A 13,332-nucleotide genomic window follows, 5' to 3' on the forward strand; every position below is an offset into this window, starting at 1 on the left:
AACATAAACCACCATGTCCCGTCTTTTATTAAAAAAAAAGGGAGGAACCTAGCATAATAAGCACTTGAAAAACTCTCTAACAGCAAGCAGAAACTTTAGACTGATTTAGAACCACCTAAATGTAACGCGCTTCCCCATCATTCAGAATAACTCTTCCAACAGAAACAAAAAAACGCTACTAACTTCTGGACCGAAGATGAGCCACTGCAGAGGCATCTGACTCATTCTACAGTACCTTCTCAATACGAACCTAGCTCTGAACCATGGCTGCTCTGGCAGCAAAGCTGAGTAACAAGCAGAGAAGTAGTTAAAGGTTACCGAACAGCCAGAGCAACCTCAAAAGCACTGCTGGGAACTCTCCTTCTGGGTCCCTGTGACAAGGTCAAGATGGGCTGAGACAGATACCAGTCCACAATAAGTTACAGCAGTTTTTCTGCACCACCTCACTGCATCCTGCCGTGGGAAGCAACGACACCATTTAGAAAAGCAAAATCTGCACTGCCTCCTGCTCATCTCACGCCCAAGGTGGGGCTCAAGGGGTGATCTTGGGCAAAAGCCAACTTCGTACAGTTGTTCCGAGTTACGGCGGTGTTCCATCCCTCTCTTCTTTGCACATAATGTTTTCATCTTTGCCCGTAAGGATATGCCCACCAGGATGAGTTATAGTCATCTACTACGGTAACAGTAGAAGGAGCATCCAGAAAGGTCAGTCAGTTCCAAAATACAGCCAAGAAAATAAATCAGCAACAGGAAAAGAAGTATAAGGAAAGAGTAACACAGGTTTCAAAAGAGAAAGCACCACCACCGCCAAACCTCAAACAAAGCCGTGCTCACCTTTGTTCTTAATCTACCAATTTCATTGACCGTTTCAGAATATCTGTTCTTCATTTCTCCCTGCAAATGAAGCTGGGACTCTGTCTCTCTCTCCTCATACACCCTGAGTTTCTTCATAGCTCTATTCAGAAGCCTCTTCAACCTGCACAGCAAATGGGTCAAGAAAACAATGAAGCAAAGGAACAATGGGCCTGTTTCACATGTTCTCAAGTAAACAGTGCAGACGTGCCTGCCTTCATCTTTAATGTGCTTGACATACCAGGAATTACTGAGAAAAACCAGCATTCCCACACCACAAGTCACTTGTAGGGTCCAAATGTCACCTGAAAAGGGGAATAAAAGGCTTCCTTCCCTCCCAGGAAAGCCACAGGGCAATCTGCATTTGCAGTTCTTTTGTCAACTACTGAAAACTACAGGTGTGTACAGAAGCACCTTGCAAGAACTAATTCAGGGGGCTTGAATTTTCTCAGGGTTACGTGCCCCTAGTTTTACACTGAACTGCAATAAAGCTTGACTTGGGCTCAGGGATACCTCTTCACCACACTAAACAGCCATACCTCTTACAGTCTTTCTGCAGTTCAATGTTTCTTTTCATTTCTTGATCCAGACGCAGTTCGACTGGTCGTTTCAACTCTACCAGCTTCTTCACTTTCTTTCTTTCACTCTCACACTTTCAAAACAGAAAAGATAACGTGACACAGAGAGCATAGGAAGAGTGTCTCCATGCAGTATGTGCATCTAGCGTTCTCCACAGAGAAGCTGCAGTACATCTCGACAAAAAGGTGGACCCGTTTCTCCTGGGTATTGGCTAGGTGCCTGGAGAGTTTTCTGGGCTCACCTGTTCCAAGAGCTCAGCCTTTTCCCTGGCAAGCTGAGCAACACGCTCCTCAAGGTGGGATCTGAACTTCAACTGCTCTTCCCACATGCTGTGCAAGTCCTTGGATGTCACAGCTTGCTTTTGCATCTGTGAAAGCAACAGTGGCAAAAGAAAAAGCTAAGGTGACCAGAAAGACAGCGCTGCAGTAGAAAGCAGTAACTGAAATGGAAACAGGCCTGAGCTCTCCTCTCCCCGTCCAAGACCTGCAGGTGAGGCTAACGTGGAGTGTAAATCACACCTCAGGAAACACAACCAAGAACAGCAGTTGAAGCTGGTGGAAAGAATGAACGCTCCAGAAGCAACAAGACGAGGTTGAAGCTTTGGGATATGACATGCACACACACAGCCACCCTACCGCTTTCTTCTAAAGGTCCTCTGAAGGTCATGAAGATACGTACTTGATAATAATTCCTCCAGTGCCCACCACAGAAGATACCCTCCCCTCTCGGCCTCTGTAACAGCTGTACATCTCCTCAGAGCAAGGCAATGTTTTCAAATCGGCAATACTATTTATGCTTCTACCCAAAGGGACAAAGACTTGCCTAACAGATGGATCTGAGCGGAACGGAACTTGCTGACTTTGTTCAAGTACAAAGAATGCAAGGTGACTAGATGTTTTTAGTGGCACTCTGTACAGATCTACAGAAAGTCATGAAAACCTCAGGACAAAGGCTTAGACAAAAAATCCTCACCTCGGGCTATACAACCTTCTCTAGTGTCCTTACAGAGGAGGTGTAACGCTGGGTCTTACAACAGAAGCTAACACGGTCTCAAGCGCAAGCTGTGACAAAGCTGCAAAGGTAACACGGATCTCCCAAGTCCGGTCTCCTCTCTCAGCTTTCAGCCACAGACCTCCCTCCTGCCCACAACATCCATCGTGTGCCATGGTTTAACTCCAGTAGACAGCTAAGCACCACACAGCCACTTGCTCACTCCTTCCCGGTGGGATGTGGGAGAGAAATTGTCAGCCAAATGGTGCTGATGAGCACGAGTATCTTGTACACCACCACACAGATACAAAACACAGCAGCAGGGAACAAGGAGATTTACAGTCTTTTCCCCTGAGGGTACCTTGCTCTAAAACCAGAAAGGTATTTGCCAGCTGAACTGTGCCTGCACAGCCCACCTGATCTTTTCATCAGTTACCTGCACACAAGAAATTCAAAGACTACAACAGTCATTCACGGCAGCCAGTGACATACCTGCTGCTGGTGGTCCTCTGCAGCTGCTTGTGTTGTCCGTAAGCCAGTTATCAAGTCTTCCAGGCGGTTATGAACCTACAGAAGCATTGAAAAAAGCAAGAAGATGCACTGTGACTTGCCAGATGGAAGTTTACACCTCATTACAAAAAATAAGTATTACACACGCTTCTTCACCTCTTCATTCCTGTAGTATTTACACCCAGCACCAATGATCAAAACAGCCTTAGTTTGATGCCACTGCAACATTGTCAGCAATCATCCCCTCTGCCATTTATTTCAGGGAGAGAGAGCACCATGCGGGATACAAAGCATCTCCCATGGAAACAGGAAGGAGCAGCTTTTCACAGTACACCTGAAAACCATGGCCTGTTAAGCAAAGGGGAAGGACCAGCGCTGTGACTGCCTTCCCTCTTCTCTTGTCGGTGTCAGTACATCAAAGTTCAACTTTCATATGGAGTTATTTTCAAAATCTCTTCAGCACTAATTAACAACTCCAGTCATAACAAGAACCCTAGTTCACTGGTTACCATACAAAAATAATTTGCTTCATACAGGCCACAGACGAACACCTCACCTGAGCCAAAATTAACCACTGCGCAGAGGCAGTGGCAATTCCAAGGCTCACACTCAGTGCTGCAAATGATACCACATACATTCCTGTTCACTGTTTCACCAAAGCAATCACACAGCAAGTGGCCAAAGGAAAAGCAATTCTGCACAGCAAAGGCTCTGTGGAGTTTTTGCTCCAGCCTGATGATGCCAGACCGGCCTCCAACATGAAGCGCTTGGCATCAATATCCCCTGTGGATTTTCCACAAGTTAACTCGATGAATACCTTTAATGACACACATTGCAACAAGCGTCTGAAGTAGCATCTGATGTCACGACGGGTCTAAAGCAGACAGTAGTTACAGCAGCGTATTAGTGTCAGATCCTTACCTTTTAGAGCATTAAGCTGCTATAGGAGTGTGGGAAAACACTCAAAACCAGAAAGCCGGGGAACGGGCCAGGAAAGCAGCCTGCTTCAGGCTATGTTCAGGAGAACGCAGGAACCAAGTTCCCCGAGGCTCTCCCGGAAAACCTCATCTTAAAATTTCCCCACAGAAATAGGTAACTAGGCTGACAAAAAGGGAAGCTTGTGATCAGCTTACTGAGGCAGAGGCTTGCAGATCTCTCTGAAGGGCTTCAATCCTAGTGCTCTCTTGCTGGACTGTGGCTTCCAACCTGGCATTTTCAATTTCTAGGCTTAAAAAGAAATACAGGTCTTAATGTGGAAATCTACCAGAGCAGCAGTTCTGAAACAAACAGCATGAAATAACATAATCTAAGACAAAAGCATCCTTCAGAGTCGTGTATTAACTCGCTGTGAGGCAACAAGGCTACCCTGTCGCTCTCACACAATCCCAGAAAGCGACAGACACCTTGCTTCACTGTGCTACTCTCTTACCGTTGTACATGCTCTTCCAGTTGTTTTATAGTAGCATTATTCCTAGAAGATGCCAACAGGAGGTCCTGCAGTTTCTGGGAAGAAGCGATGGCTTCCCTTTCCTTATTATCCAAGGCCGTCTTCAAGTCGCGAACACAATGCTCAGACTGCAGATGCTGTTCTTCCAGCTCCTGCAACTGTAAAATCACAGCAGGAGTCTGCAGTCATGAGGTGAGCTTTTCTAGAGAGGAGTCACCTGCTGCTGCAGAATTCAAGTACTGCATATAGCTGTGCATAGCTGCAACCCAACGAACTGCAATCATTTCAAGTCCATTTAAACCCTCACTCCTACTAGCAAACGAAGACAAACTGTGTTACTGCATCAGCCTTTATACTGGCCTCTGCCATCCCTGCCGTGGGCGCTACAGCACGGCTCTAAGCACCGACACGGCCCTGCCACCCTTTCAGTGACTCGTGACACTCCTTGTATCCACCTGTTTGCTCCTCCATGAAGACACAAATTAAAAAGTTCATCCTTCTCCTAAGGTGACTTCCCGCCTCCCTCACAGGGAGGTGAAGATGATTTTTCTTTCTGAGCTCTGAGGCCTCTATACTTCGGTTTTTGTAAGAACACTGCAAAAGGTGGTTCCCGCTTCAGAAAGTAGCTTACAGGCCACTTGCAAGAAATCTTCCTAAGGATGGCAAATAACTGCAGGGCCAAGGAAGGGGGCAAAAAAATTGGAAAATTATATTTGCAGAATAAGTTGCAAAAGCCTTCAGAATTGAAAAAATGTTACCTGATGGCAGGGGGGTAGGAGTGGGGCAGGGGAAGCACAGACAGCATAAAAAAGCCCAAAGGCAGCAGTCCATTACTTCTACTGTTCTTCAGAAATTAAACAACCTGCTTGGCCCAACCAAATGCAGTAAGATATAGACACATCAAAGGACCTTTGCAAAGAGACACCTTTGTCCAAGTAAGGACATAGTGTCATCATGTCACAGACCTTCTCATCATGGACATCAGCTTTATAAAACAGTGGAACTGATTCACACAGCATTAAATCTATCCTGCTGAAGTTTCTTCTAGGGTTTTAGGACAACATTTTCTCCTACTTTCAATGACTATCCTCAGATTCATTGATATAGACATTATGTACCTTGGTTTTAACGTTTTCCAATTCTTTTTGCAAGCGCAATTTGTCTTCCTCCAGGTCACTGCGGTAGCGCGTAGTAACTTCAAGTGAAGCTTCCGACATAGATTGTTTTTTAAGAGCATCAGCAAGCTCCTGCTGCAGCTGTCTGACCATGCCCTAATGAAAGTTAAATTAGCATGAAGAAAATTGTATGAACATGAAATGTGCCTTTATGTTAAACTTATTTGATTAACAGAACTGTCTTTGGATTGAACTCAAAGGTATGAAATTTTGCCTGCCACCAGCAGGTATCTGTATAGATGATGTCCTCTCTTCATCTTGCTCAGCTGAGCACCTCCAAACTATCAGCAGCTCTTCATGAGGATTTCTCTTTCCTAATACATAAAAAAAGCCTCAAGTACCTTTTTTCTCAGAACCACACAGAAGCACACACTGCAATCATCTATTTTTTTCTAACAAAAGCCAAAGAAATCTGTGGTGATGCAAGAGCCCTAGTTTGACTACTCTGATGACAAAACTCAAGACTTTATATTATAGTGTTCTTTGTTCTATTCCTCCATTATATAAATATAATTCAATGAATACATGTATCTGAAAGGTCTTCTGAGATACACTTTATGTTGAATCACATCCTCTTGGGAGACTTCTTACTAAGTTCATTTTAGAATAACAACTACCTTTATACTGACAGATTAGGTTAATAAAAATTAGGATAGATCATATCTATCTATCTATCTAGTGCCTTCAAAAGCAACCTGTTATTTTGGTAGTAAGAATACAAAGCAATTCAGATTAAAATGACTGACAGCACAGCTGGAGTTCTCCCCCCCTCCCTTGAAGTAAACCACCTTATTCTTCATTTGTGAGTATCTGACACATGCAGATATTTACCTCACTCAAAGATTCTGGATTTGTTATGACAAAGGAAATGTAATTTTAAATCACTGTTCAAACCATTAAGGGAGACAAACCTTACATCAGAGTGTCTAAATACTGAATGTGATTAGTTCCTATTTTCCCAAAAGTCAAGGAAGATGAAACAAAATGGGTAAGGCAACTTTTAAATCATTGCTCTACCGGAATTGGTGAAATACTTTATCAATAGAGAAGACCCTACCTACTCCTATGAACATATATAGTGCATTCTCCCATTACCTATAGCTTTTTCAACTGTCTACTTATTCCTCACTCCTACCCCCACCTTTTTTTTCTTTCCACGCTGTTTTCTTGACAAAAATCATGTACATGCTAAAATGGAAGCAATACTTGGTTCATGCATGTTTGAGCAATATAGAAATTATACTAGTGCTCTGCATAGGAGCATATTTCATACTCATGTACTGTGTCAATTTGCAGAAAGACAGTTTAACTGATTTCCTAATTAGCCTTCTGTCCAGCTAATTAGTCTTTCACAGAACCGGAAAAAAATAAAAGAACACATTTGAATGTGGCTCCACATCACAAAATAGAGAAGTGAAAGCTTAGGTCAGAATCTGAAATGAACTTCATGAGGAACAGGCAGGCCCTGCAGAACCCCCAAAACACATACATAAATTAACACCTGGACACTACCATAATACTCTTCAATTCTGATAGCAACTTATAGAGAAGCAATTTTTTTTTCTCTATAGGAGCTTAATATAAATCCATTCCCCATCACTTAACTTGTTTGCACCTTCATTTCTCAACCCTTGCATATTGCATGGTTCTGCCTTTTACACCACTCTTGTTTGAGTCATCAGTGCAATACATATATAAAAACCATCAAATACATAAAACCATTCTATATGGAATAGAACAGACTAATGAAAAGCGATGAAGAAAATTCTAGAGAAGAATCACTTTTCTTGATCAAAGCTTAGACTTGGATATCTTTTTTCTGTTCTCTGCTCAGATCTCAGCAGTAACACCCTGTTTGCCAAAACCTTCCACAAGTCCAAGGGAAACATGACAAGCCAGAAAAAAAATCAGCATTAATTAGTCCCATGCACGTAACTTATACCTGGTACATTTTAGAAACATAAAATAATTTCAAGAACGGACAAACTTTAAATTGTTCTTTCCAAGTCTGTACTTTACCTCTCTTTCTACTTTATCAGTCTCATATTTAAAGACTTGTTCTCTTAAATCAGTACACTTGGCATTTAATTCTTTGTTTCTCTCTTCCACTAGGTAAACTTGCTTTTCGGTATCAGCTCTAAGTTTGTTGAAAATATCATTAAACCGGTCCTGCACATCATTCACTACTTTTTCTTTGATGATCCCCTTGTTCTGCATATCTTCCATTTGCTGACGGAGTAAAAGGTTTTCACTCTGAAGCTGGGCCAGTCGCTCCTGCATGGATTCCTGCTTTATTATAAATTTGCTTACTTGATCTTTCTCAAGTTGTCGAGCATGATCGCATTCCTTTGCCTGACACTGGGCTTGACTTAATTCTTTTTGTGTCATTTCTAACAGCAATGTTTTTTCTCTAAGCGTTTGTTTCAACTGGTGAAGCTCATTTTCTAGACTATTAGCTTTGCTTTCAGCTTTACTCAGCTGCTGAGACAAGGTCTTGTTGGTTTCTTGTACATCAGAGAGATCATGATGGAGCTTGTCTTGCAAGCGAAGCCATTCATCGCGTTCCCTCTGAAATGATCGTTCAGCATCACTTTTTGATGACTGATGACGTTCAAGTTCTTGAACAGTAGTGTTCAGGCGGCAACGAAATGATTCAATTTCTGTTTCTAGTTTGTCTTTGCTTTCTTTTGTCTGCTCAAGTTTGGAAGTTAACACTGCAGATTCTGTCTTTAATAAGTTCAGCTGTCCATTGTACTGAAAAACTGTTTCTGTTAAGGCTTCCTCATTCAGTTTAAGTTCCTTTTTGAGATCTTCATTTTTTTCTTTCAAGGTCTCATTTTCCTCTAAATACTTTCCTTCTTCCTCTTGGTGCCTAAGTCTTACTTGATCAAGTTCTAGTCTTAGCATAGCAATCTCATCTTGTAGTAGCTGATTTTTGTACAATAGATCCTTCTCTCTCTCTGTGTTGGATTCCTGAATGATAGAGAACATGAATAAATAGGCAGTTGGGAAACGAGTCTACATAAACACTTCAGCATCAAACTGCGTTTTAACATTTCTAATACTGAAGCATGATTTCAAAGACAAGAGTGAAATTTCAGGTAATGCTTAAGCTACTCTGTGAACCCATGCATGAGTACAATGTTTGCACACACTGGAAGTGTAACATACCCTTAAAACATAAATGAAAATCCCAACTATACAATGCCTTTTTTTTTCTTCTTAAGCCAGCAACCAAATAATAAAATTACTGAAAATACCTTAAGTATAAAGCTTTTAAAATGACAGTGCTTTGTTGCACGGACATGCCTTTAAAATACTCCCATTAATTTAGCTGTGTTACAAATCTGGTAAAAAACAAAGCTAAAAAGGGTATTTTCCTTCTTGTGTTACCTTTCATCTTGCATCAGTTGTCAAATGTCTTTTTAACCCTTATTATTTTCTATTACTGAAAGTTAGCTATACAACTTAATCATCCCTGGAATGCAAGTCTTGTATATTTCCTGTTTGTTATATGACTTCTTTCCCACATAAACATATTCACCCTACATTTATTGGGCAGCACAGCCAAGAACAAATAGTTCTTCCAAGCACTGGACATTCTTAGTAAATTCAGAAAGCCTTTTCAAGATTATTTTTTTTTTTATACAGTGTTTATAATTGCTTTTTCTCCTCCAATTATTCCAACTCCTACAGAGAGTTTAACTCATTGCTGATATTCCTTCATAAAATTTCAGTATGTGGAGGTGGAAAAGAAAGGTAAACCTGAAGTAAGTTTGATAAGGGAATAAGTAATTTAAAAAAAAACAAGTAATGGGAACACAAGTAAGCGTCAAACAACCTTCTTCCTGGTCAACCTTTGACATAACCAGGTGTTTCACTCATAGAAGCCTTAAAAAGTGATGATAATGTTTATGAAATGAAAAATAACAGATCACTTAAGAAAGAGGGTAAATTATATCTTCTTTTAGTTTCCTACTTGCACATGCAAATCAGGTACATATAGGACTGATGCTGCTTTCCAGCACATTTAAAGACATAAGGGGAAAGAGAAAGGGTATTTACAGAGTTATGTTGGTAAACTGTAAAGAATGCAGCATGAAGCACAAAAAATTATGTAAGATTTAATATGAGTTTAGAACAAGCATGGTGAAATTTAATTAATCAGAAAAAACATCTGCTTACCTCTGAATTTTTTTCTATAGTTCTTCTTGTTTCTTCTTCTAGTTCCTTCTGTCTCCAAAGGTGGTTGTTCAAAATTCCTTCTTGAAGGACTCTAGCACTCTTTTCCTGAGAGAGCTGTCTTTGTGTTTCATCACGCTCTTCTTCAACCTACAGTAATACAATGAAACTACTTGCATCTGGAGAAAAATCAAGAGCTAGCAATATCATCCCATTCTCCTTTGTATTCTTTCAAATATTTTTGCTTCCCCATAGTTATGATAATCCACCTATCAAAACAGATTTTAATTTTCTCCTGAAAAATTAAGAAGAAATACAGAATGTTTTGTAGTACTTCAGAAAAATAACTCAAAGTCAGGCTTTGCCTGAAATACAAATGAAATCTAAATTTTGGAAAATGAAAAAAGGAATCATAAACTTGCAAATTAAAAGAAAAATCAAAAGCAAACCCAGACCACTTGTGAACCAGCTGTTCTCAACTGTCCTCAAAAATTTGGAAATAGTTACCCAACACCTCTTCCATGAAGAAAGTACTTCCTTCTTTAGACATGCCGGAATACAATGTCAGTTAAAAAGAATCAGAAAATAAGAAGAAAAGTGTTTAACTCATTTTTTAATATACCTGTTTCAAGAGCTTTCTCAGTGTTATTAACTCCATTTCTGAATTCCTTGAGTGTAACTCAAGTTTCTGTTTCTCCTCCATATCTTTACAATATTGATCTTCTTTCCTTCTCAGTTTTTCTTTTGTTTTCTCATATAGCATTTCTACTCTGTGCCTCTTTTCCTCTTCTTGTTTCAAAGTAAATCTGGGATTTAACAGAATATTTAAGAAACTAAAGCACTGATATAAAAAGTAGATATTCTACATTACGAACTTGCAGAGACAACTTACACTATAAAAATGTTAAATCTTTTCCGATTTCATTTTACTTTAACTTTTTAAAGAACTCTAACTTCATTCCATTATCTATGGTATCAGTTATACAAGATGCAGAAATAAACCACTGAGTGATTTATTATTTATTTCCAAGTTTACATAGGTAATATACAGTAGTATGCGCATTTCTGTAATCGTTAAAAAATATTTTTATATTCATATTATAGACATTTAATTCAAAAGGAGTTTGTTGTCTTAACAGATCAAAGCATCATAAACTTGTACTGTGATTAATATATATTTTCTTATTATGCTGAGCATTGCCTACATATTACGGATTCAGTGATTGCAAGTAATACTGATGAAGCAGCACAACATTTACCTATGACAGAAGACCCACCAATTGTTCAGCAAGCCTTCTGTAAGTCTAAACCAACTGCTGACCGTAGGAAGAGCAAACAGTTTCTACTTACTCAAGAATGAGGTCAAGTGTTTCAAAAATAGATTTACAAATGCATAGGGTTTCAGCTTAATATGATTAAAAATAGTTTTAAAACTCAGTGGATCTGCATCTGGGAGAAACAACAGTAATTTAGTTTTGAAGGTAACATAGTAAAAACCTTAGGGAATGGCAATTTAACTAAATGAAACAATCAGCAGTAAGCACCAACATGGTAAAACTGGTCTGTGGTGGGTCCATTGTACCCAAACAAGAAAGCAGTTTTATGTTTTACAATTATTTTGAATATTTTTTCTGCTATCTTTGCAATGGTCAACAAGAAAAAAATATAAATCAAGTGTTAATATAAGAACTGCCAGTTGAACATTTGCTTTTGCAATTTTGCAAAACAAGTATCAGCAACCACTAATAAATTATTCAAAAGTCTGACACTAACATTTGTATTTTAATGGTTTATATTGCAAGGAAAAAGCTTTACATATAATTTTTTTGTGTGATTTCACAAGAAGTATAGCTCTTATAATATTGCTTTGAGAACTTATTTAGAATGAAAATATTAATTCTTTGTAATCGATAGATATTTGAGAATTTTGGAAAACAGTTGGAGTCAAATACAGGCCAATGACTTTGTCTTCCTCATAATTTCCTTCCACATACCAGAAAGCATGATTCCTTGAAGCTCAGTTCCCTCAGCCTCTCCTCACAGGGCTAGTGCTCCTGTTCCCTGACCAGCTTGGTAGCTCTCTGCTGAACTCATACATACCGATTAAGATCTCTCTTGTACTGGGAGGCCAAAAATTGGACTCAGTGCTCTAGACACAGTTCAGCAAGTGCTGAGTAAGGGCAGACAATCACACCCCTCAATCTCCTGGTTTTGCTGCTCTTAATGCAGACCAGAATGCTATTGGCCTTTTCAGCTACGATGCTGGCTCACGTTGAGCTTGCTCTCTGCTAAGACCACCATGGCCTTCTTGGCAAGCTCCCCAAGCCAGAACATCCCATGGTACATCATTTCAAGGAATCCTCCTTCCCAAGTGCAGGGCTTTGCATTTATTCCTGCTGAGTTTCTTTTGGTGCCTGCTGGCCATTCTTGTCTGAAGTGATGTAAAAAGTGAGTAAAAAACCTCACACAATCCAGATTTAGCTCAGGAGTACGGGGAAAGAGGCAATCCAAAATTTGACTTTCAAAGAGACAAACAATCAAACAAACAAACGCTCTAAGCTCTGTTTTGAGTTGCATTCCATGGAGTTACCAGGGTTCCTAATATTATACAGAAGCTGCAAAGACAAAATCCACAAAATCCAAATCTTATGGATTCTTACAAATCTCATTTTCCCCATACCTACTCTTTGTTCTCTTACTATTGAAAAAAATGAGTTAAACTGAAATCTACGGAGCTAGTATGCAGGCATTTTTTTCCCCCCTTGACATTATGGCCTTTAGAGCATGGCCTGCCTATGGGATTCAAAAAACCCAAAAGTCTAGAAACTTATCCTATCACCTGTACCATCAGCATCTTCTGCAGCATGAACACCTACAGGATAATGTACATTACCAGAATGCAAGGTTACATACTTAAGGCTTTGAATATCACTTTTCCATTCCACTTCTTGGTGAGCCAATACGGATTTCAAATCCTGAGTCTCTTCTGCTATTAACTGTGACTCCTCCTTTTCACTTTCCAGTTTTCTTACTTCTTTCCAGAGAGCTGTATACCGATTTTTCTCATGTTCTATTATCTGTTCATATTCAAGAAGTACGTTTTGAATTTTCAACAAAATAGCAGAACCTATTTTGAAATAGAAAAGACACAAAGCTACACATATGCACAAACACTTCCCAATGTACAAATTATTTAATGCTTAAGGTTCTGGTAGTGGGAAGACTTCAGGTAGTGGGGAGGTCTGTGTGAGAAGAAGCCAGGGCTGCCCTGTGACAGACACAGCCAGTTCCAATGGACCCACTGCAGGGTAGAGCTGAGCCTCTCAGCCACGCTGGCAGCACCTCAGGGAAAACTTTTTAGAAAAAAGTGCAAAAGAAGAGAGGAGGAGGGGAGAAAAGTGTGAGAAACAGCCCTGCGAACATCATGGTTAGTGAAGGAGGGGAAAGAGGTGCTCCAGGTGCTAGAGCAGAGATTCCCCTGCAGCCCATGGAGACGCCACAGTGAAGCAGGTATTGCCCTGCAGCCCCTGCAGAGGACCATGCCAGAGCAATATCCACAATGCAGTGCTGTGGAGGACCCCATGCCAGAGTAGGTGG

The 13,332-nt window shown here is 40.2% G+C and overlaps 1 protein-coding gene across 3 annotated transcripts in view; it reads right to left on the reverse strand.

Moving 5' to 3' along the window:
• ANKRD26 (ankyrin repeat domain containing 26) overlaps positions 1 to 13,332 on the reverse strand; it is a 61,976-nt gene that overhangs the window by 13,634 nt on the left and 35,010 nt on the right. For all 3 annotated transcript variants that reach the window (XR_012633431.1, XR_012633430.1, XM_074903150.1), the window contains exons 23-33: positions 12,649 to 12,862; positions 10,358 to 10,541; positions 9,739 to 9,885; positions 7,573 to 8,526; positions 5,497 to 5,649; positions 4,361 to 4,536; positions 4,065 to 4,158; positions 2,914 to 2,988; positions 1,673 to 1,798; positions 1,392 to 1,504; positions 835 to 976 (exon numbers count right to left, since the gene is read on the reverse strand). Coding sequence is in view for 1 of the 3 variants with exons in the window: in XM_074903150.1 (XP_074759251.1) it covers positions 835 to 976; positions 1,392 to 1,504; positions 1,673 to 1,798; positions 2,914 to 2,988; positions 4,065 to 4,158; positions 4,361 to 4,536; positions 5,497 to 5,649; positions 7,573 to 8,526; positions 9,739 to 9,885; positions 10,358 to 10,541; positions 12,649 to 12,862 (2,378 nt within the window). In the remaining 2 variants the exon portion in view is untranslated. The remainder of the gene's footprint in view (positions 1 to 834; positions 977 to 1,391; positions 1,505 to 1,672; positions 1,799 to 2,913; positions 2,989 to 4,064; positions 4,159 to 4,360; positions 4,537 to 5,496; positions 5,650 to 7,572; positions 8,527 to 9,738; positions 9,886 to 10,357; positions 10,542 to 12,648; positions 12,863 to 13,332) is intronic.

This window comes from Athene noctua, chromosome 3, assembly GCF_965140245.1.
Source record: "Athene noctua chromosome 3, bAthNoc1.hap1.1, whole genome shotgun sequence".
Taxonomy (NCBI): domain Eukaryota; kingdom Metazoa; phylum Chordata; class Aves; order Strigiformes; family Strigidae; genus Athene; species Athene noctua.